The following is a 20,462-nucleotide window of genomic DNA, read 5'->3' as shown; positions in this document are numbered from 1 at the left end:
CCACACATTCTTCTGAGCTCTTTCAGTGTGGGAGGACTGCATGAGCTCAGAGAACATTTCATCATGAGTGCGTTTTTTTTTCTGCCTTCTCATCTGCACTAGCCCCTGGGACAGAGATGATAGGGGGAGCGTTGAAACATTTGCAGCTGCGAGAGGGGGAAAAAAAGGGAGAGTAGTATTTAAAAAGACACATTTTAAAGAACAATGGGTCGACTTTCATGATGAACCAAGCTGTTAACATTACATAGTCGCATTTTGCCTTTTATATTGAGGGCCTGCCGGTTTGGTGTGAGAGATCACGCATGCAGGGCCGGGCAACAGAATTTGGCTTGCAGGCAGGTATTTCAAAATTTATTGTAAAAATAAAATCAACTTCAATATTGAATACAAACGCTATCTTGTTGGACTGAATTCGTGATTATTTCAATCCTTTTTTTAAAAAGCTACCTTTTTATGCAAACTGTGCCAGTTCTAATTCCATGATCTGACATTCAGAACAAATCCTCCTAAACCCCATATGACTTCTAATATTGACATCTGTTGTGTGCTTACCCTTCACCCAGCTCTCTGCTGAAACTATGCAAACTAGCTTCAAACTTTTATCAATAAGTACAACTCTACATAGCTCACACTTGAATTTAGTTGTTTTGTTTCGCATCGGTCCACTATAGATTTTAATCTCTGGGCCGAAAGCTGTGTAAACTCTCTAGTAAAACTCACCAGTGGAACTTTATAAATACTGGCAGGCAAAGGGATATAAATCCATAGCTGCTTCTCCAGAGTTTAGAGAACACTGAAGTGAGACTGTCAGACGTGCTAAGCTCAGTTTGTTAGCTTTTTCAGAGAGTCCTCTTTACTTTTCTTCCAGGCAAGTACTATAAAAGCTCATTATGTTCTCTGCAAGCTAAATATTTTCCTTTAATCCTACGTGACATAGTGCATATATTGAAAAAATGTGTGAAGAGTCAGAATTTACAAATTACTTTAGGTTTATGTGGATACTTATCATGCATTCCTAATTGCAGAGATTTCATTCAGAGTGTGGCAATGTGGAGGGAGCCTTGAAATTATCCCATGCAGCAGAGTGGGTCATGTATTCCGCAAGCAACATCCTTACACCTTCCCTGGTGGGAGTGGTACTGTGTTTGCAAGGTAACTATTTGCAAGTTCTTGGCTAAACTGTGGAACTGTGGATTTTGGGTGTTTTCCAGTTAGCCAGCAGGTGGCAGTAACTTCATTAAACTTCCAGGGCCTTTTACTAAAAATATGTACAATAGGATCTGAAGTGAAAATCTTACGAAGAAATTTTTTAATTAAAAGGAGATTACCTTTCAGCCCTAGTGATAACGCAGATGCTGAAATTAGGGCAAAAATAAAAATTGGAAGATTAAGCTGATAGTGGTGAAATGTTTTAATAAAGAGGCGAGGAATTGCCTGCTATCAGCCGGAAGAATTCTGGGCCAAATGGGGAAAGGGAAGCAATGGAAAATATTTTAACAATGGAAACTTATCAACTTTGAAAACTTTGTGTGTATATCTTCTTAAAAGGTCTTGAGGGAAATAAAGGCTTTATCTTCAGTATTCAGTCTGTTTTTAAAAGATGAAGAAAATTAAATTGTTCATTTTTCCACGTCAGACACTCAGAATCCACCAATGGTGTGATCTTTTTGTATATTTGTGTGTTACATTTTGGTTTGGGGTTGCTAGTTCAATACTAAACAATTCTGTGGTGTCATGCTAGTAATCACATAGGCCCAGATTCTGATACTTGCAATGAGTAGTACCTATTAGAATCTGACCTGTCAAAAATATCCACTCCTCTTTCTTTCTGTGTTTGTTATATGAAGTTTTCCTTCCTTGTACTGTAACTTTAACCCTCCTCCCCCACCACCACCTTTTTGGGGAGGCAGCATGGTTCAGAAGTTAAGAAATCCCATCTCTGCTATTGATTCACTGTGTGAACTTGAATCACTAACTTTTTCTCAGTTCTGTAGAATGAGGAAAGTGATTTTTATCAACTTTTGTAAAGAGCTTTGAGACCTATGCATCAAGGTACAGTATAAGTACATTGTAGTAGTCTTACATTCACGTGTTCTTTTCCCAAAGAATCAGAGATGCAGCGTGAGGCCTGGTCTACACTTAAAGTTTAGATCAACATAAGTATGTCATTAAGGGGTGTGAAATTGAGCACCATAGCTATGCCAGCCTAACCCAGTGTAGATGCTACTAAGTTGATGGACAAATGCTACCACCACTTGGCAAGGCATATGGAAAAACCCCTTCTATCACTGTAAGAAGAGTCTATATTACGTCACCATAGCACTGTAGCTGAGCCACTGTAGTATCCGTAGCATAGACAAACCCTTATTCTAGGCACAAAGTATGTCGAGCATTTGCGTTTGGGAATTCCTCCAAGTTCTCCCAAGTTGATGAAGCATCAATAATTTATAGGATTTACAAAATGCTAAATGCAAACAGAATAAAATGATGTGTTTTGTACTGTAGGGATTCTGGAGCCCAAGCAAATCATATTTAATACGAGTCATCTAGAGCAGTGGTTTTAAAACTTTTTTTTTCCTGGTGACCCAATAGAAGAAAATTGTTGATGCCCGCGATTCAATGGAGCTGGGGATGAGGGGTTTGGGATGTGGGAGGGGGCTCTGCATTGGGGGGGGTTGGGCGGCTCAGGGGTGGGGCAGGGGATTGGGGCGTGGGCTTACCTCCAGCTGCTCCTGGTCAGCAGCACAGTCAGGGTGCAGAGGCAGGCTTCCTGCCTGTCCTGGCACCGCGGACTGCGCTGTGCCCCAGAAGCAGCCAGCAGGTCTGGCTCCTAAGTGGAGGCGCGCAAGCGACTCCAAGTGGCTCTCGCCCACAGGCCCCCCCCCACCCCCGAGTGCGGAGCCAGTGCTTGGGGTGGGGGCAGCACTCGGAGCCCTTTGGCCCCCCTGCCTACGAGCCGGACCTGTTGCCAGGATGCAGTGCGGTTTCAGAACAGGAAGGGGCTACTAGTTTTCACTGGCTGGATGCTAGGGTCTCTGGGTGCTGAGTAAGGCAACCCAGTGCCTTGCATTCCACGATCCAGTGCTGGTCGGAACCTGAACTTTGAAAACCACTGATCTAGGGAGCCCAGACATACGTTCTTCACACCTGGAAGCTTTTGAGCCAATCCCTTAGGCAGTGTTTCACATTAGATAAAATACTCTCTTTGGAAGTGCAAATTGATTCTACTTTTTACGCAGCACTAATGAATTGGCTGATTTGGTGAAATAAAATACTGGTCTTGTTTCTCTGAATAGTTTTAGCAGGGATTTTTCTTTAAATATCTGCTTTCCCCTTTCTGTTGAGATCTGAATGTTATGCTGCTGTGGAAAATTATTAATGGCACATGTGAAGAAACAAAAGATGGATAATGAAATACCCTGTCTTGATTACATTATATTAATATTACACCAGGGAATAAGATGATCTACTGATTCCACTATATGGGTTGGGTTTATGACGTAACTGCATATCAATTTCACAGTAGCTTTCAGGGTCATGTTAATGAAAGACTATGTAATTTGCACACTGCTCTGCAATTTTCAGTTTTGGGCTAATGCCAAGACGCTTTTCCTCACAAAAGACTTAATAGGTACTTAATAGAGATGGGCGAAATTTTTCAGACAAATAGCTTACTAGCCAAGAAAGCATGTTTGGGTTAACCAAAACTATTTGCGAATTTGTATCAGATTCACAGAACTGTTTCAACCAAACTGGAAAAATCAAAATGTTTTGGTAATGTCAAAGTTCAACTTTTTGGTTCTGACCAAAAATTCTATTTTAAATTTCAGACATTTTGACAAAGCAAAGGAAAGGCAGACACCAGATTCAGAAAATGACAAGAGGTGGAGGTTCATCCCTTATAAGTTTTAGCCCAGTGGTTAGGGCATTCACCTGGAATGTGAGAGACAAAGAATTTGAAATTGTGTCTCCCACACTGAGGGTATGTCTACAGTACGGAATAAGGTCGAATTTATAGAAGTCGGTTTTTTAGAAATCGGTTTTATATATTCGAGTGTGTGTGTCCCCACAGAAAATGCTCTAAGTGCATTAAGTGCATTAACTCGGCGGAGCGCTTCCACAGTACCGAGGCTAGAGTCGACTTCCGGAGCGTTGCACTGTGGGTAGCTATCCCACAGTTCCCACAGTCTCCGCTGCCCATTGGAATTCTGGGTTGAGATCCCAATGCCTGATGGGGCTAAAACATTGTCGCGGGTGGTTCTGGGTACATATCGTCAGGCCCCCGTTCCCTCCCTCCCTCCGTGAAAGCAAGGGCAGACAATCATTTCGCGCCTTTTTTCCTGAGTTACCTGTGCAGCCGCCATACCACTGCAAGCATGGAGCCCGCTCAGGTAACCGTCACCCTATGTCTCCTGGGTGCTGGCAGACGCGGTACGGCATTGCTACACAGTAGCAGCAACCCCTTGCCTTCTGGCAGCAGACGGTACAGTACGACTGGTAGCCGTCATCGTCATGTCCGAGGTGCTCCTGGCCACGTCAGCTGGGAGCGCCTGGGCAGACATGGGTGCAGGGACTAAATTTGGAGTGACTTGACCAGGTCATTCTCTTTAGTCCTGCAGTCAGTCCTATTGAACCGTCTTATGGTGAGCGGGCAGGCGATACGGACTGCTAGCAGTCGTACTATACCATCTTCTGCCGAGCAGTCATGAGATGTGGATGGCATGCAGTCCTTCTGCACCGTCTGCTGTCAGCCAAAGATGTAAAAGATAGATGGAGTGGCTCAGAACAAGAAATAGACCAGATTTGTTTTGTCCTCATTTGCCTCCTCCCCTGTCTAGGGGACTCATTCCTCTAGATCACACTGCAGTCACTTACAGAGAAGGTGCAGCGAGGTAAATCTAGCCATGTATCAATCAGAGGCCAGGCTAACCTCCTTGTTCCAATAAGAACGATAACTTAGGTGCACCATTTCTTATTGGAACCCTCCGTGCAGTCCTGCCTGAAATACTCCTTGATGTACAGGCACCCCCTTTGTTGATTTTAGCTCCCTGAAGCCAACCCTGTAAGCCGTGTCGTCAGTCGCCCCTCCCTCCGTCAGAGCAACGGCAGACAATAGTTCCGCGCCTTTTTTCTGTGCGGACGCCATACCAAGGCAAGCATGGAGGCCGCTCAGCTCACTTTGGCAATTAGGAGCACATTAAACACCACACGCATTATCCAGCAGTATATGCAGCACCAGAACCTGGCAAAGCGATACCGGGCGAGGAGGCGACGTCAGCGTGGTCACGTGAGTGATCAGGGCATGGACACAGATTTCTCTGAAAGCATGGGCCCTGCCAATGCATGCATCATGGTGCTAATGGGGCAGGTTCATGCTGTGGAACGCCGATTCTGGGCTCGGGAAACAAGCACAGACTGGTGGGACCGCATAGTGTTGCAGGTCTGGGACGATTCCCAGTGGCTGCGAAACTTTCGCATGCGTAAGGGCACTTTCATGGAACTTTGTGACTTGCTTTCCCCTGCCCTGAGGCGCATGAATACCAAGATGAGAGTAGCCCTCACAGTTGAGAAGCGAGTGGCGATAGCCCTGTGGAAGCTTGCAACGCCAGACAGCTACCGGTCAGTTGGGAATCAATTTGGAGTGGGCAAATCTACTGTGGGGGCTGCTGTGATGCAAGTAGCCCACGCAATCAAAGATCTGCTGATATGAAGGGTAGTGACCCTGGGAAATGTGCAGGTCATAGTGGATGGCTTTGCTGCAATGGGATTCCCTAACTGTGGTGGGGCTATAGACGGAACCCATATCCCTATCTTGGCACCGGAGCACCAAGCCGCCGAGTACATAAACCGCAAGGGGTACTTTTCGATAGTGCTGCAAGCTCTGGTGGATCACAAGGGACGTTTCACCAACATCAACGTGGGATGGCCGGGAAAGGTGCATGATGCTCGCATCTTCAGGAACTCTGGTCTGTTTCAAAAGCTGCAGGAAGGGACTTTATTCCCAGACCAGAAAATAACTGTTGGGGATGTTGAAATGCCTATATGTATCCTTGGGGACCCAGCCTACCCCTTAATGCCATGGCTCATGAAGCCGTACACAGGCAGCCTGGACAGTAGTCAGGAGCTGTTCAACTACAGGCTGAGCAAGTGCAGAATGGTGGTAGAATGTGCATTTGGACGTTTAAAGGCGCGCTGGCGCAGTTTACTGACTCGCTTAGACCTCAGCGAAACCAATATTCCCACTGTTATTACTGCTTGCTGTGTGCTCCACAATATCTGTGAGAGTAAGGGGGAGACGTTTATGGCGGGGTGGGAGGTTGAGGCAAATCGCCTGGCTGCTGGTTACGCGCAGCCAGACACCAGGGCTGTTAGAAGAGCACAGGAGGGCGCGGTACGCATCAGAGAAGCTTTGAAAACCAGTTTCATGACTGGCCAGGCTACGGTGTGAAAGTTCTGTTTGTTTCTCCTTGATGAAACCCCCCGCCCCTTGGTTCACTCTACTTCCCTGTAAGCTAACCACCCTCCCCTCCTCCCTTCAATCACCGCTTGCAGAGGCAATAAAGTCATTGTTGCTTCACATTCATGCATTCTTTATTCATTCATCACACAAATAGGGGGATGACTACCAAGGTATCCCAGGAGGGGTGGTGGAGGAGGGAAGGAAAATGCCACACAGCACTTTAAGCACAGCACTTTAAAAGTTTACAACTTTAAAATTTATTGAATGCCAGCCTTCTTTTTTTTGGGCAATCCTCTGTGGTGGAGTAGCTGGTTGGCCGGAGGCCCCCCCACCGCGTTCTTGGGCGTCTGGGTGTGGAGGCTATGGAACTTGGGGAGGAGGGCGGTTGGCTACAGAGGGGCAGCAGTGGCAGTCTGTGCTCGAGCTGCCTTTGCTGCAGCTCAACCATACACTGGAGCATACTGGTTTGGTCCTGCAGCAGCCTCAGCATTGAATCCTGCCTCCTCTCATCACGCTGCCGCCACATTTGAGCTTCAGCCCTCTCTTCAGCCCGCCACTTACTCTCTTCAGCCCGCCACTTACTCTCTTCAGCCCGCCACCTCTCCTCCCGGTCATTTTGTGCTTTCCTGCACTCTGACATTATTTGCCTCCACGCATTCGTCTGTGCTCTGTCAGTGTGGGAGGACAGCATGAGCTCGGAGAACATTTCATCGTGAGTGCATTTTTTTTTCTTTCTAAGCTTCACTAGCCTCTGGGAAGGAGAAGATCCTGTGATCATCGAAACACATGCAGCTGGTGGAGAAAAAAAAAGGGACAGCAGTATTTAAAGACACATTTTATAAAACAGTGGCTACACTCTTTCAGGGTAAACCTTGCTGTTAACATTACATACATAGCACATGTGCTTTCGTTACAAGGTCGCATTTTGCCTCCTCCCACCGCGTGACTACCCCCTCAACCTTCCCCCCTCCCTGTGGCTAACAGCGGGGAACATTTCTGTTCAGCCGCAGGCAAACAGCCCAGCAGGAATGGGCTCCTCTGAGTGTCCCCTGAAGAAAAGCACTCTATTTCAACCAGGTGACCATGAATTATATCTCACTCTCCTGAGGATAACACAGAGAGATAAAGAACGGATGTTGTTTGAATGCCAGCAAACATACACTGCAATGCTGTGTTCTACAATGTTTCCCGAGTACGTGTTACTGGCCTGGAGTGGTAAAGTGTCCTACCATGAAGGACGCAATAAGGCTGCCCTCCCCAGAAACCTTTTGCAAAGGCTTTAGGACTACATCTAGGAGAACCGCAAATGCCAGGGCAAAGTAATCCTTTCACATGCTTGCTTTTAAACCATGTATAGTATTTTAAAAGGTACACTCACCAGAGGTCCCTTCTCCGCCTGCTGGGTCCAGGAGGCAGCCTTGGGTGGGTTCGGGGGGTACTGGCTCCAGGTCTAGGGTGAGAAACAGTTCCTGGCTGTCGGGAAAACCGGTTTCTCCGCTTGCTTGCTGTGAGCTATCTACAACCTCCTCATCATCATCATCTTCTTCGTCCCCAAAACCTGCTTCCGTATTGCCTCCATCTCCATTGAAGGAGTCAAACAACACGGCTGGGGTAGTGGTGGCTGAACCCCCTAAAATGGCATGCAGCTCATCATAGAAGCGGCATGTTTGGGGCTCTGACCCAGAGCGGCTGTTCGCCTCTCTGGTTTTCTGGTAGGCTTGCCTCAGCTCCTTCAGTTTCACGCGGCACTGCTTTGGGTCCCTGTTATGGCCTCTGTCCTTCATGCCCTGGGAGATTTTCACAAAGGTTTTGGCATTTCGAAAACTGGAACGGAGTTCTGATAGCACGGATTCCTGTCCCCAAACAGCGATCAGATCCCGTACCTCCCGTTCGGTCCATACTGGAGCTCTTTTGCGATTCTGGGACTCCATCATGGTCACCTGTGCTGATGAGCTCTGCATGGTCACCTGCAGCTTGCCACGCTGGCCAAACAGGAAATGAGATTCAAAAGTTTGCGGTTCTTTTCCTGTCTACCTGGCCAGTGCATCTGAGTTGAGAGTGCTGTCCAGAGCGGTCATAATGGAGCACTCTGGGATAGCTCCCGGAGGCCAATACCGTCGAATTGTGTCCACAGTACCCCAAATTCGAGCCGGCAAGGCCGATTTAAGCGCTAATCCACTTGTCAGGGGTGGAGTAAGGAAATCGATTTTAAGAGCCCTTTAAGTCGAAATAAAGAGCTTCATCGTGTGGACGGGTGCAGGTTTACATCTATTTAATGCTGCTAAATTCGACCTAAAGTCCTAGTGTAGACCAGGGCTGAGGGAGAGTGCTCTACAGTCCAGGTTGCAGTGTCATTCTCACACTTTCCCTGTACAAATTGTCACTATGAATGACAATGGATAGTCATTGGGCCAGGGAGAAAGAGCTTTTAAGGGAGGCACCATCACCACCTTCTCCAACAATTTTGACAAGTTTCAGAGTAGCAGCCGTGTTAGTCTGTATTCGCATAAAGAAAAGGAGGACTTGTAGCACCTTAGAGACTAACAAATTTATTTGAGCATAAGCTTTCGTGAGCTACAGCTCATTTCATCGGAAGCATTCAGTGGAAAATACAGTGGGGAGATTTATATACACAGAGAACATAAAACAATGGGTATTACCATACACACTGTAATGAGAGGTTTCAGAGTAACAGCCGTGTTAGTCTGTATTCGCAAAAAGAAAAGGAGTACTTGTGGCACCTTAGAGACTAACCAATTTATTTGAGCATGAGCTTTCGTGAGCTACAGCGAGTGATCAGGTAAGGTGAGCTATTACCAGCAGGAGAGCTGGGTGGGGGGTTGGGGGCGACCTTTTGTAGTGATAATCAAGGTGGGCCATTTCCAGCAGTTGGCAAGAATATCTGAGGAACAGTGGGGAGTGGTGTGCCCTGAATACATCATAGGGCCTAATCACATCAGCCACAATATCAGAGGCTCGTTCACCTGCAGATCTACAAATGTGATATATGCCATCATGTACCAGCAGTGCTCCTCTGCCATGTACATTGGCCAAACTGGACAATCTCTACGTAAAGGAATAAATGGACACAAATCAGACGTCAAGGGTTATAACATTCAAAAACCAGTTGGAGAACACTTCAATCTCTCTGGTCACTCGATTACAGACCTAAAAGTGGCAATACTTCAACAAAAAAACTTCAAAAACAGACTCCAAGGAGAGACTGCTGAATTGGAATTAATTTGCAAACTGGATACAATGAACTTAGGCTTGAATAGAGACAGGGAGTGCATGGGTCATTACACAAAGTAAAACTATTTCCCCATGTTTATCCTGCCCCCCCCCCCACCCCCACTGTTCCTCAGATGTTCTTGTCAACTGCTGGAAATGGCCCACCTTGATTATCACTACAAAAGGTTCCCCCCACCCCGCCCGCTCTTCTGTTGGTAATAGCTCACCTTACCTGATCACTCTTGTTACAGTGTGTATGGTAACACCCACTGTTTCATGTTCTCTGTGTATATAAATCTCCCCACTGTATTTTCCACTGAATGCATCCGATGGGGGGAGGGATAGCTCAGTGGTTTGAGCATTGGCCTGCTAAACCCAGGGTTGTGAGCTCAATCCTTGAGGGGGCCATTTAGGGATCTGTGGCAAAAATTGGGGATTGGTCCTGCTTTGAGCGGGGGGTTGGACTAGATGACCTCCTGAGGTCCCTTCCGAACTTGATATTCTATGAAGTGAGCTGTAGCTCATGAAAGCTTATGCTCAAATAAATTTTTTAGTCTCTAAGGTGCCACAAGTACTCCTTTCCTTCCAGCAATTTTGTGAATATAGTCCTCCTTTCCTTTGCTTTTTTCAAAATGCCTGAACACTGAAATGAAAGTATTTGGGTAGTAATTAAATGTTTTGTCATTACTGAAACATTTTGTTTTAACTCAGGTTTTTTTACTTTTCTATTTGCTGAAAAAGTCGTCATTTTTTTCAGTTAGTGAACCGAAAAAATCTATTATTCACCGAGCTCTTATACTAAAAGAAATGTAGCCCAGATTTGAGCAAGAGGAAAGGGTGTGTCTATATACAATATAACTGTGTGTGGTAAATCAAATTACTGTATGTCTGGAGCACTATCTACAACTGCATTTGGGTTGGAAAGGTTCTGGCCTGTGATGTCAGTTATGCAGTCAAATTGCAAGGGTGCACAGGTAGGACCTCCTCATTCAGACAGACATCCTTACACTCATTAGGTGTAATGGGTGAATGGGGAAAATACTGGAAGGGAAAATCTTTTTAGAACAACATGTCCCTATCTTTGTTCTTCAAAATGATTTTAAGAAACCAATACCAGCTTGAACTGTAAAGATAGTGGAAGTCTGTATTCGCAAAAAGAAAAGGAGTACTTGTGGCACCTTAGAGACTAACAAATTTATTTGAGCATAAGCTTTCGTGAGTTCCACTGAATGCATCCGATGAAGTGAGCTGTAGCTCACGAAAGCTTATGCTCAGATAAATTGGTTAGTCTCTAAGGTGCCACAAGTACTCCTTTTCTTTTTGTGAATACAGACTAACACGGCTGCTACTCTGAAATCTGTAACCAATGTCTCTCCTGCTCTGCCTTTCCACATGGCTGATTTTCCTCCTCCTCCCCCTTTGGCTGCCCAGCTGCATCAAGGACTGAAAGGCCGTGAAAACCCTTTCAAGTCACTGTAATTGCTTTTGGGGGGGGGGGTGGATAAGGTTAATTATTACAATTTTGTTTATACTTGAATTGCTGTTGACTAAATTAGGAAGTATCCCTGACAAAAGCCAGAAGCAGAGGGGGAGCTGAAAAATAACTCCTCGGTTTTGGCTGAAAGGGAGTTTATTTAGAAAATTAGCAGTTTCCACAAGGAAATTATCGTCAATCAAAACGCAGAGATTGTTTGAGCTTCCTCTTTGCTTGTGGTTTTTGCACTCAGGAGTTTTTGACCAGCTCGTGGTCATTTCATTTCCCCTGCAGAATCAGAAGGATACAAATTAAAGATGTCTTTAACTCCCAAAGCAATATGTTTCTCCAAAGATAACATAAGAACAGCCATACTGGGTCAGACCAAAGGTCCATCTAGCCCAGTATCCTGTCTTCCAGCAGTGGCCAATGCCAGGTGCTGCAGAGGGAATGAACAGAACAGTCAATCATTGAGTGATCCATCCCCCGTTGTCCACTCCTAGCTTCTTGCAAACCAGAGGCTAGGGACAGCCATAACATGGAGTTCGCAAAAAGAAAAGGAGTACTTGTGGCACCTTAGAGACTAACCAATTTATTTGAGCACAAGCTTTCGTGAGCTACAGCTCACTTCATCGGATGCCCAAATAAATTGGTTAGTCTCTAAGGTGCCACAAATACTCCTTTTCTTTTTGCGAATACAGACTAACACGGCTGTTACTCTGAAACATGGGGTTGAATCCCTGAACATCTTGGCTAATAGCCATTGATGGACTTATCCTCCCTGAGCTGATGAAGATGGGTAATGTCCCATAAATCACTAGAGATTTTTATTGCCAAATGTACAAAATAGGCTTCAGAGCATGGAAGGGGCTAATGAAATAAAACTTTAATTCCCCAAACGATCACTTCTAATTTTGTAAAAGGAAATAAGGCTCCCTCTGGGAGCAGGGGGTGTGTGTGAAGAGAAAGTTTTGACAGGAGGAAGAGCTGAAAAACTACATTTTAGAGAGTTTAAAAAGTTTGTACTGGGAATATTGTCCATATCCTTCCTGTCCAATCGTACATACCTCAGGAGGTCAGAGAGATGTCTAAAAATGACCTAAAGTACATAACTACTTAAAATTGAAGATTTCAGAGTAGCAGCCATGTTAGTCTGTATTCGCAAAAAGAAAAAAGGAGGACTAGTGGCACCTTAGAGACTAACCAATTTATTTGAGCATAAGCTTTCGTGAGCTACAGCTCACTTCATCGGATGCATCCGATGAACTGAGCTGTAGCTCATGAAAGCTTATGCTCAGATAAATTGGTTAGTCTCTAAGGTGCCACTAGTACTCCTTTTCTTTTTTTAAAATTGAAGGTGTCTCACAATCTCCCAAGTCTAGAAGCAAATGCTGGGTTCCACTGAGAAGATGAGAATCTCCCCCTCTGTCATAAATATAAAGGGAAGGGTAAACCCCTTTGAAATCCCTCCTGGCCAGGGGAAAGCTCCTCTCACCTGTAAAGGGTTAAGAAGCTAAAGGTAACCTCGCTGGCACCTGACCAAAATGACCAATGAGGAGACAAGATACTTTCAAAACTGGGAGGAGGGAGAGAAACAAAGGGCCTGTGTGTCTGTCTATATTCTGTCTTTGCCGGGGATAGACCAGGAATGGAGTCTTAGAACTTTTAGTAAGTAATCTAGCTAGGTATGTGTTAGATTATGATTTCTTTAAATGGCTGAGAAAAGAACTGTGCTGAATAGAATAACTATTTCTGTCTGTGTATCTCTTTTGTAACTTAAGGTTTTGCCTAGAGGGGTACTCTGTTTTCGAATCTAATTACCCTGTAAGGTATCTACCGTCCTGATTTTACAGGGGGGATTTCTTTATTTCTATTTACTTCTATTTTTATTAAAAGTCTTCTTGTAAGAAAACTGAATGCTTTTTCATTGTTCTCAGATCCAAGGGTTTGGGTCTGTGGTCACCTATGCAAATTGGTGAGGCTTTTTATCCAACATTTCCCAGGAAAGGGGGGGTGCAAGTGTTGGGAGGATTGTTCATTGTCCTTAAGATCCAAGGGTCTGGGTCTGTAGTCACCTAGGCAAATTGGTGAGGCTTTTTACCAAACCTTGTCCAGGAAGTGGGGTGCAAGGTTTTGGGAAGTATTTTGGGGGGAAAGACGCGTCCAAACAGCTCTTCCCCAGTAACCAGTATTAGTTTGGTGGTGGTAGCGGCCAATCCAAGGACAAAGGGTGGAATATTTTGTACCTTGGGGAAGTTTTGACCTAAGGTGGTAAAGATAAGCTTAGGAGGTTTTTCATGCAGGTCCCCACATCTGTACCCTAGAGTTCAGCGTGGGGGAGGAACCTTGACACCCTCAATAGCATAAAGCTCCTATTTCTAGCCTTACAGAATCTGATGACAACATACTATCAAATTGTGATATTTTTATGCACAGAAAATCTGTTACTGGGACAGGATTGCCCAAACCAGTTCTCATATGAGGTAATTTTTGGCATATAGGAATACCATATTTGAAAGAGAAGGGGAAAATATTTCTTTGGTAGGCTGACCTATAAAGAAAAAGCTTTTGGAAGCTACCTAGTATTTTGGAATATTACAAATATTTGTAAGTTTTGGGGGTGATTGGTTAATGGACAGAAGGCAACTGAGGCAGTCAGAGGTGTGTGATATTTATCATTTGGTTCTGTAATACAGAACTACATGGATGCTGCTTCTGTGTATGCATATGTAACACACCAGGTTTTTTGAAGACAACATCTAATCAGGTAATATGTTTCTGTGCAAGATTATCTATTTAATGTTGAATTGATAAAAGCTTAGAGTTGCTTTTTGTGACTGTACTCAAGCAGAAGAGAACTTTTTTACGGAATGATGAGAGGAATATTCTGGAGAATGACAAAGCTTTAGTCACGTTGCAGCTCAGAATAGGTTTAAAGACACTCTTTTTACATAAAGATAAATATATAAAAATACACAGAAATCTCTGAAGAGTTTGGACAACATTTTCATATCTTTAATGCAGAATTTGTAACACTATTTAAATGTCTAACCTTCAGCTTATTCTTTGTCATCTCAGCTGTAACAAAACCTCTAGGTTCATAAGTCTAAATTTTTCACCACTTACAATTATTTATCCGTTCAAGGTGGTGTGTAGTGGAGGAACAAAAAGGAGGTTGAGAAATGCACATTCCATAAGATGGTGTGTCAGTTTTCTCTGGCTTTAGTGAAAACTGCTTGTAAAATAAAAGGCAAACTGTCAAATATTGCCAGCTGTTGAGATTTTAGATTCTTCCAAGTTGCTGATTCAAAAACCACTCAGTAAATTTTGGTTTCTTTGCAAGATGTGGCCTAATGAATTAACAAAATTGCTTTCAAAAAGAGCTTTGTAGAAAATGAAAGCCTTGAACTAAACTTTTTACCTTTTCTAATTGGAAGCTGGGACCTGCTATTAGGGCTGGTCTGCTATTCCTGATTAACACCATGTATGAACTCTTTTATTGCAAAATAAGTATGTCCACACATGGAATTAATCAGGAATAGGTAATCCACTTTAAATTCATACCCTATCTTATTATGGGTTAATTTTCATGTGTTGACAAGCCCTTAGGCTATCTCTACACTGTGGGACTATAATGGCATAGCTGAGGCACTTGGTGTGGATTTTTCACACTCTTGAGCATTATAGCTATGTTGACCTAAATTTTAAGTGTGGAGCAGGCCTGCTCCACAAGGAAGGCACAAAGTCCATTCCAAATGTGTGTGCTTCAGTCATAGCACCTCTCTGATATGTGTAGTAGTGGGTGGGGAAAAAATAAACATAATCAAAACAGACAAAAATAAGTGTCATGATTGTGACAGGAGTAAACATAATCTGCATCTCAATTTGATTTGTTCCTAGAAATACGCGTAGGGCAGCAGAAGTGTGGATGGATGAGTACAAAAATTTCTATTACGCAGCAGTGCCTTCAGCCAGAAACGTACCTTACGGCAAGTAAGTCTAATCTGCTGCTTCTTACTATTCACTTATTCTGTTTGCCATTAGTAGTTCATGAGAGCAAAGGGGTGTTTCATTTCTTTGAAATATATTTCTACTGATAAATGTCTCGCTTATTAAATGTGCTTTAAAATGCATCTAATGCAACTGCCAGAACTTGCTGTTTTTGTTTCTCTCTAGTATTCAAAGCCGAATGGAATTGAGAAAGAGACTTAGCTGCAAACCTTTCAAGTGGTATCTTGAAAATGTCTATCCTGAGTTAAGGTGAGTCTCAAACAGCCTTTCTGTTTTCTGGCAGCGTAGGTTCTTTCTTTACCTGGCTTTGGCCAGAAACTTTACTATGTCTCTTCTGCACAGGCATCTAGGATATTAGCTAGTTAAAACATGCAGTTTTTGCTTAGTACTTTATTCTGCTCTCATTTTCTTCACTGACCCATCCCCTTTCCTCTTGCTCCATATCAATATTGCAATTGCATCATGTGATTCAGTTACTGCTAAGAGGGCTGACTTTCTTCTCCAAAACTGCTGTACTCCTGGGCTAGCTGCTTGCTGGAAATGCATCATTCTTCATCCTTCTCTGCTCTCCTTCAAGCTGTTAGCTTCACCAGTGTGACATGCTTATCTGTGAGAAGCCTTAAACTAGGTGCAGTGAAAAACTTTTACTGCCAGTTTATTGAGCGATCCTCCCATGTAGAGTTATGTGATAAGTTAACTGAGGCCTTCAGATGAAAACATTTAAGGTACACCTCTACCCCGGAATAACGCTGTCCTCCGGAGCCAAAAAATCTTATTGTGTTATAGGTGAAACCACGTTATATTGAACTTGCTTTGATCCACCGGAGCGCACAGCCCCGCCTCCACGGAGCGCTGTTTTACTGTGTTATATCCAAATTCATGTTATATCTGGTCACGTTATATCGGGGTAGAGGTGTACTTTGGAGGCATTGGTTAGAGCCCAGGCAAGAGAATATCTGGTGGATTTCCATTCATCTCTTCTGTAGGACAGAAAAATCTTCAGAGCTGTATTTATTTACCAGACAAAGATTTTAAATGAATAAAACCACCATGGCTCAATATCCTACCACTAACCCTACCTGTCAAACCTAGGGGGTCTGTGAGCTAGTATCTGTCATACAGCTAATCTTATTAAATAATTGTAGAATAGTATGTGGCTTTTATACAGTAGCACATTTCTTGCTGTAGGAGTTCCAAAACACTTTGTTAGAATACAGTTAGATAAATACTGGTAGTACAGTGATCTTTGTAGGCAAAAGCAGCAGCTAATATACCCTCAGTAAAAACTTTCACAGACCCATAAACATTAGAACCTGTCTTATAAAGAGGGATGATAATGGTAAGGAGACCAGTTATTTTTTTTTCTTTTCAAAAAGTGCCATGGGATATATACTTTCCCTTAGAGTTGGGCAAAAATGATCTATGATGTCCCTTTTGAACAGATGTTCCTCTCCCTGCAACTCCCCCTCACCCGTACCTACCGACAGTTATGCTTTAGGGTCTCTTGTTTTAGGATTTGCATGAATTTCATTTGAAACTTAACTAGAAAATTTAAGATTACTCGTACCTTCCTGCAAGTCCTCAAGCAGCTAATAAATTTGGCATTTTGTAGCTTTGTTCTTTCACCATGTCACCATCTTGAATTTTACCTCAAGATGGCAATGCTAAATTTTAGTTGACGTATCCTCAATGAAGGCTTATAGATAACTTATAACAAATACTATACCCCAGTCTTCAGTAAATAAAGCATTATTAACCTGTAATTCTTTACCGTGTCAAGCTTTTAAAATATTAGCTTAATTTATTTTAGATATTAGCAGTTAATTACGGCTTAAACCTCCTTTGTAAAGTCAGTGTCCCAGACCCTCATTCTTTCCTAATAAATGGCTCTTTTTAAAAATGAACCTTCCTTAAAAGTTGGAGAGCTCAATGGTTAGTGTTCAGATCCACGTTAGATTTTATGCTAAACTACTTGTTCAGTTGTGGCATAAACTCTCCACCTGTCTTTGCAAGGCTTTGGGGCCAAAATGTCAAGATTTCAGTTGCATCCAAACTAGAATAAAAATTTAACAATCACTGCAGTTTTGAATCCAACCTGGAATCAAAACCGTAGGGGTGGGTTCTGTGCAGGAATTACTAGATGAGATTTTATGTCCTGTTATGCAGGTGGTCTTCTAGGCTTAAAAAAAAAAAAATCTGACTACAAGTGGTGAGAACTGGGAAATCACTGTTTATCTATTTATAAATCAATCAATCATATGCAACTCAGTTTATCTGGGTAAGATTATCCTGCCTGAATTCGTAGTTAACTCAAAGGAAGTTGCCGGGGTAACCCACCAGAAATGAAACAGTGGCAAAAATAAGACCTCTGGGGTAAACGGCTTCAAAGGAGTTAACAATGGCTGGACCATCAACAGGGAAGAAATTGTCTGGCTTCATCCAAACTAAAAAGGTTTACTCTTCCCAGGGCTAAAGCCAGGGATCTTGGAGGATCCTAAACCTCAAAGACTTTAGAAAATGGAGGAACTTTGGGTGAGCTAGAAAAGACTGCGCAGAGTATGTCAGTGGAAAGTGGACAGTCTGGCAAGCACAAAGGAATGTAGTCGGCTTCTCCCTGCCAGAGATAGAATCAGCAGGGCAGAGGGGTTCTTACATCTTAAATTTTCCTTGCCAGCTTTTATAAAGCAATACCCATGTGTGTAGATGTTCTGTTTTATCTTTTGATCTGTGTGCTTTGTACTTTTGAAGAATGAATAAATAATGCTTTGTTTTGAAGATACAATTTCTGTGTCACTGCAAACTTATGTTGTCACAGGCTCCTGAAGGGAAACTCTTACGGGTGCCAAAAATGAGGTTGGGCTTCTGGTGTTAACCGTGGTTGGGAACCACTGGGGGTTGCAAGTCAGAGACCCAGTCACAAAGTGGTTGGACTGCTTGGTTCCACCCAGAGTGAGGTGCAGGAACCTGGCCTGTCAGGGTGTACTAAAGATGGACTAAGGAGACCAAGGTGCAGTTCATCCTGTAGCTCTGACAAGGATTTGGATTCAAGGTTCCAGTTTTGGCACATTCTGTAACATTAATACATATATATTCATAAATCTACATAAAAATGTTAAAGTTGCAAAATCAAATGCACAAAAATTAAGGAATTCCAGAGTAAAGTTTGCCTGTGCAACTTTAATTGAACCCTCTTATATTGTATACATTATGATAGTATTTAAGTGACCCTATATTTTCCACAGGACATCTGCCTTATTCAGTGTTCAGAGTGGAGCAGTGGGATGGGTGTGAAGGGAGGCAGGAACCTATCCATCATCTAAAGAAGAGGACTGGGGGACACAGGGTTGACCTGAGTGCCTGGAGAAACTGGTGGAAAGCAGAGGCAATAGGAGCAGGATGTGGGAAGCAGAAGTAGAAAAGGCAGGATAACCCAAGGCCGCCTCCCCACGCTATTATCCTGCCATTTATCTGTATTCCAGCATGTCCATTTCCATGTTTATTCCTCTGCATTTGAGTCAGGCTGTCTTCTTCTCCCCTTCTGTGCTGACTGGCTGCCAGTAGTGTGAACACAGGAGAAATATTCTGTGCTCCTAGTTCTGGTGCCTGGTGCTCAGCAGCCCAGGGAAACAATTGCTGTAAAAGTCCTGCTCAGCTTTTTTTTTTTTTTTTTAAAGCATGCTCAATGCAGATGAAATCTTTGCTGCCAGTCCCTAAAAAGCCTCTACTGAATATGCGTAATAATCTTGGGGCAGGGACTGTCTTTGTTTTCTATTTGTACAGCACCTAGTGGTCTCGGAGCCACTAGGATCGAACCCAGGGCCTCTGGAGCTTAGTGCATGAGCCTCTACTGTATGAGCTCAAAGTCATATGGTTGTTGGATTAACAAGACTGCTCTGTAGCCATAGCTCTCTAAGTGGTCTCAGAGCCACTAGAGGGGACAGAACACCACACCCAGGAAGCTGAGTAACAGGTGCTGCCCCAGAACCTGCATGGGGCATAATAAAGCACCTGGCGTATTATACCTGCCACCCATGCCTAGCACAATATGGTCTTGGTCCAGGATTGGCGCTCCTAGGCACTATGGAAGTACAAATAGTAAACCATGATCTTCCGTGGTCTATAGAGTCACCAAATAGTGAATTTTTCATGGGGAGCACAAAAGGCAGCTCCTTAATGGCACAGAGACTCTCTGACAAATGTCAAGTCCCTGCTCCAAAGCATGGAGGCATTAGTTTCTCAAAGGAACAGTTGTATTTGTGAACATTGACAAAGCAACATATTTTCCGCGAACTTCATTTTCAGAAGTGGTAGAACTGTTTTTTTACTGAACTTACAGAAAAAAATCAGCCTGAGGCAGAACTGCAGCATGCCAAATTTCTGCCTCAGTGGTTAAAGTTTGACAAAGTCATGAGCTACGCAGAAGAGGGATTTATAATGGAAAGAGTTACACAGTGGAAAGTGCTATAGAACCTTAACTATACACATTGCTGCCAGCCACACTTGTGATGGGACTTTCTAATGCTCATGTTCATTGTAGTTCTCCAGTATATTTCAGTCATATTCAATCTTTTAGCCTACAAATCTACTGGACTGCTTAGTTATGAGAGCAGGGTCTCTTGACCAAATAATAACTTGTAACTTCTTCAAAATGTTGTGGGGAGTGGAATATAGCCTGTGTACCAAATAAAATAATTGCCTGTTGCCAATTGCCTCATCTAGAAAGCTGTTAAGTAAAGGAAGGGCATCAAAGTTAAAGCAAGAGAGAAATTGAATTAAAACAGATGTTTCTTTTATATTTAGGGTACCTGATCATCAAGATATAGCTTTTGGGGCTTTGCAGCAGGGTACCAATTGCCTCGACACTTTGGGCCATTTTGCAGATGGTGTTGTTGGAGTTTATGAATGTCATAATGCTGGGGGAAACCAGGTCTGTATGCTATTAAATTATTTTTTAAAAACCTATAGTATTTTTGAAAAATACAGAATTTGAGGCAGGCAGGCAATGTGTACTAGTGTTGGGAAGGTCGAATCAACAAGGTTGGCTAAATCACTTGTCCCTCAAATAACTTATCATTTTGAGTTTTAGAATCATAGAGGCCAGAGATGGAAAATGAGGATCAGCTAATCCACTCTATATCTCAATATTTTAAATTGTCACTCTTACTCTGTAGCCCTATCCCATCATCACCAAAAGTTACATCTTTCCTGTGGGGTATGTCTACAAAAAAATAATAGTTTGGGCTGAGAGTTTGTATCACCATATTCTGTAAATGTCCTGAAGACAAG

The 20,462-nt window shown here is 43.3% G+C and overlaps 1 protein-coding gene across 1 annotated transcript in view; it reads left to right on the top strand.

Moving 5' to 3' along the window:
* GALNT2 (polypeptide N-acetylgalactosaminyltransferase 2) overlaps window positions 1-20,462 on the top strand; it is a 169,329-nt gene that overhangs the window by 130,150 nt on the left and 18,717 nt on the right. Inside the window, exons 11-14 of the mRNA XM_048843911.2 lie at window positions 1,026-1,152; window positions 15,066-15,158; window positions 15,342-15,425; window positions 19,977-20,103. Coding sequence (XP_048699868.1) covers window positions 1,026-1,152; window positions 15,066-15,158; window positions 15,342-15,425; window positions 19,977-20,103 — 431 coding nt within the window. The remainder of the gene's footprint in view (window positions 1-1,025; window positions 1,153-15,065; window positions 15,159-15,341; window positions 15,426-19,976; window positions 20,104-20,462) is intronic.

Source organism: Caretta caretta, chromosome 3 (assembly GCF_965140235.1).
Source record: "Caretta caretta isolate rCarCar2 chromosome 3, rCarCar1.hap1, whole genome shotgun sequence".
NCBI classification, from domain to species: domain Eukaryota; kingdom Metazoa; phylum Chordata; order Testudines; family Cheloniidae; genus Caretta; species Caretta caretta.
The sequence above is the reverse complement of the archived record's forward strand: the minus strand, read 5'-3'. Positions and strand labels throughout refer to the sequence as shown.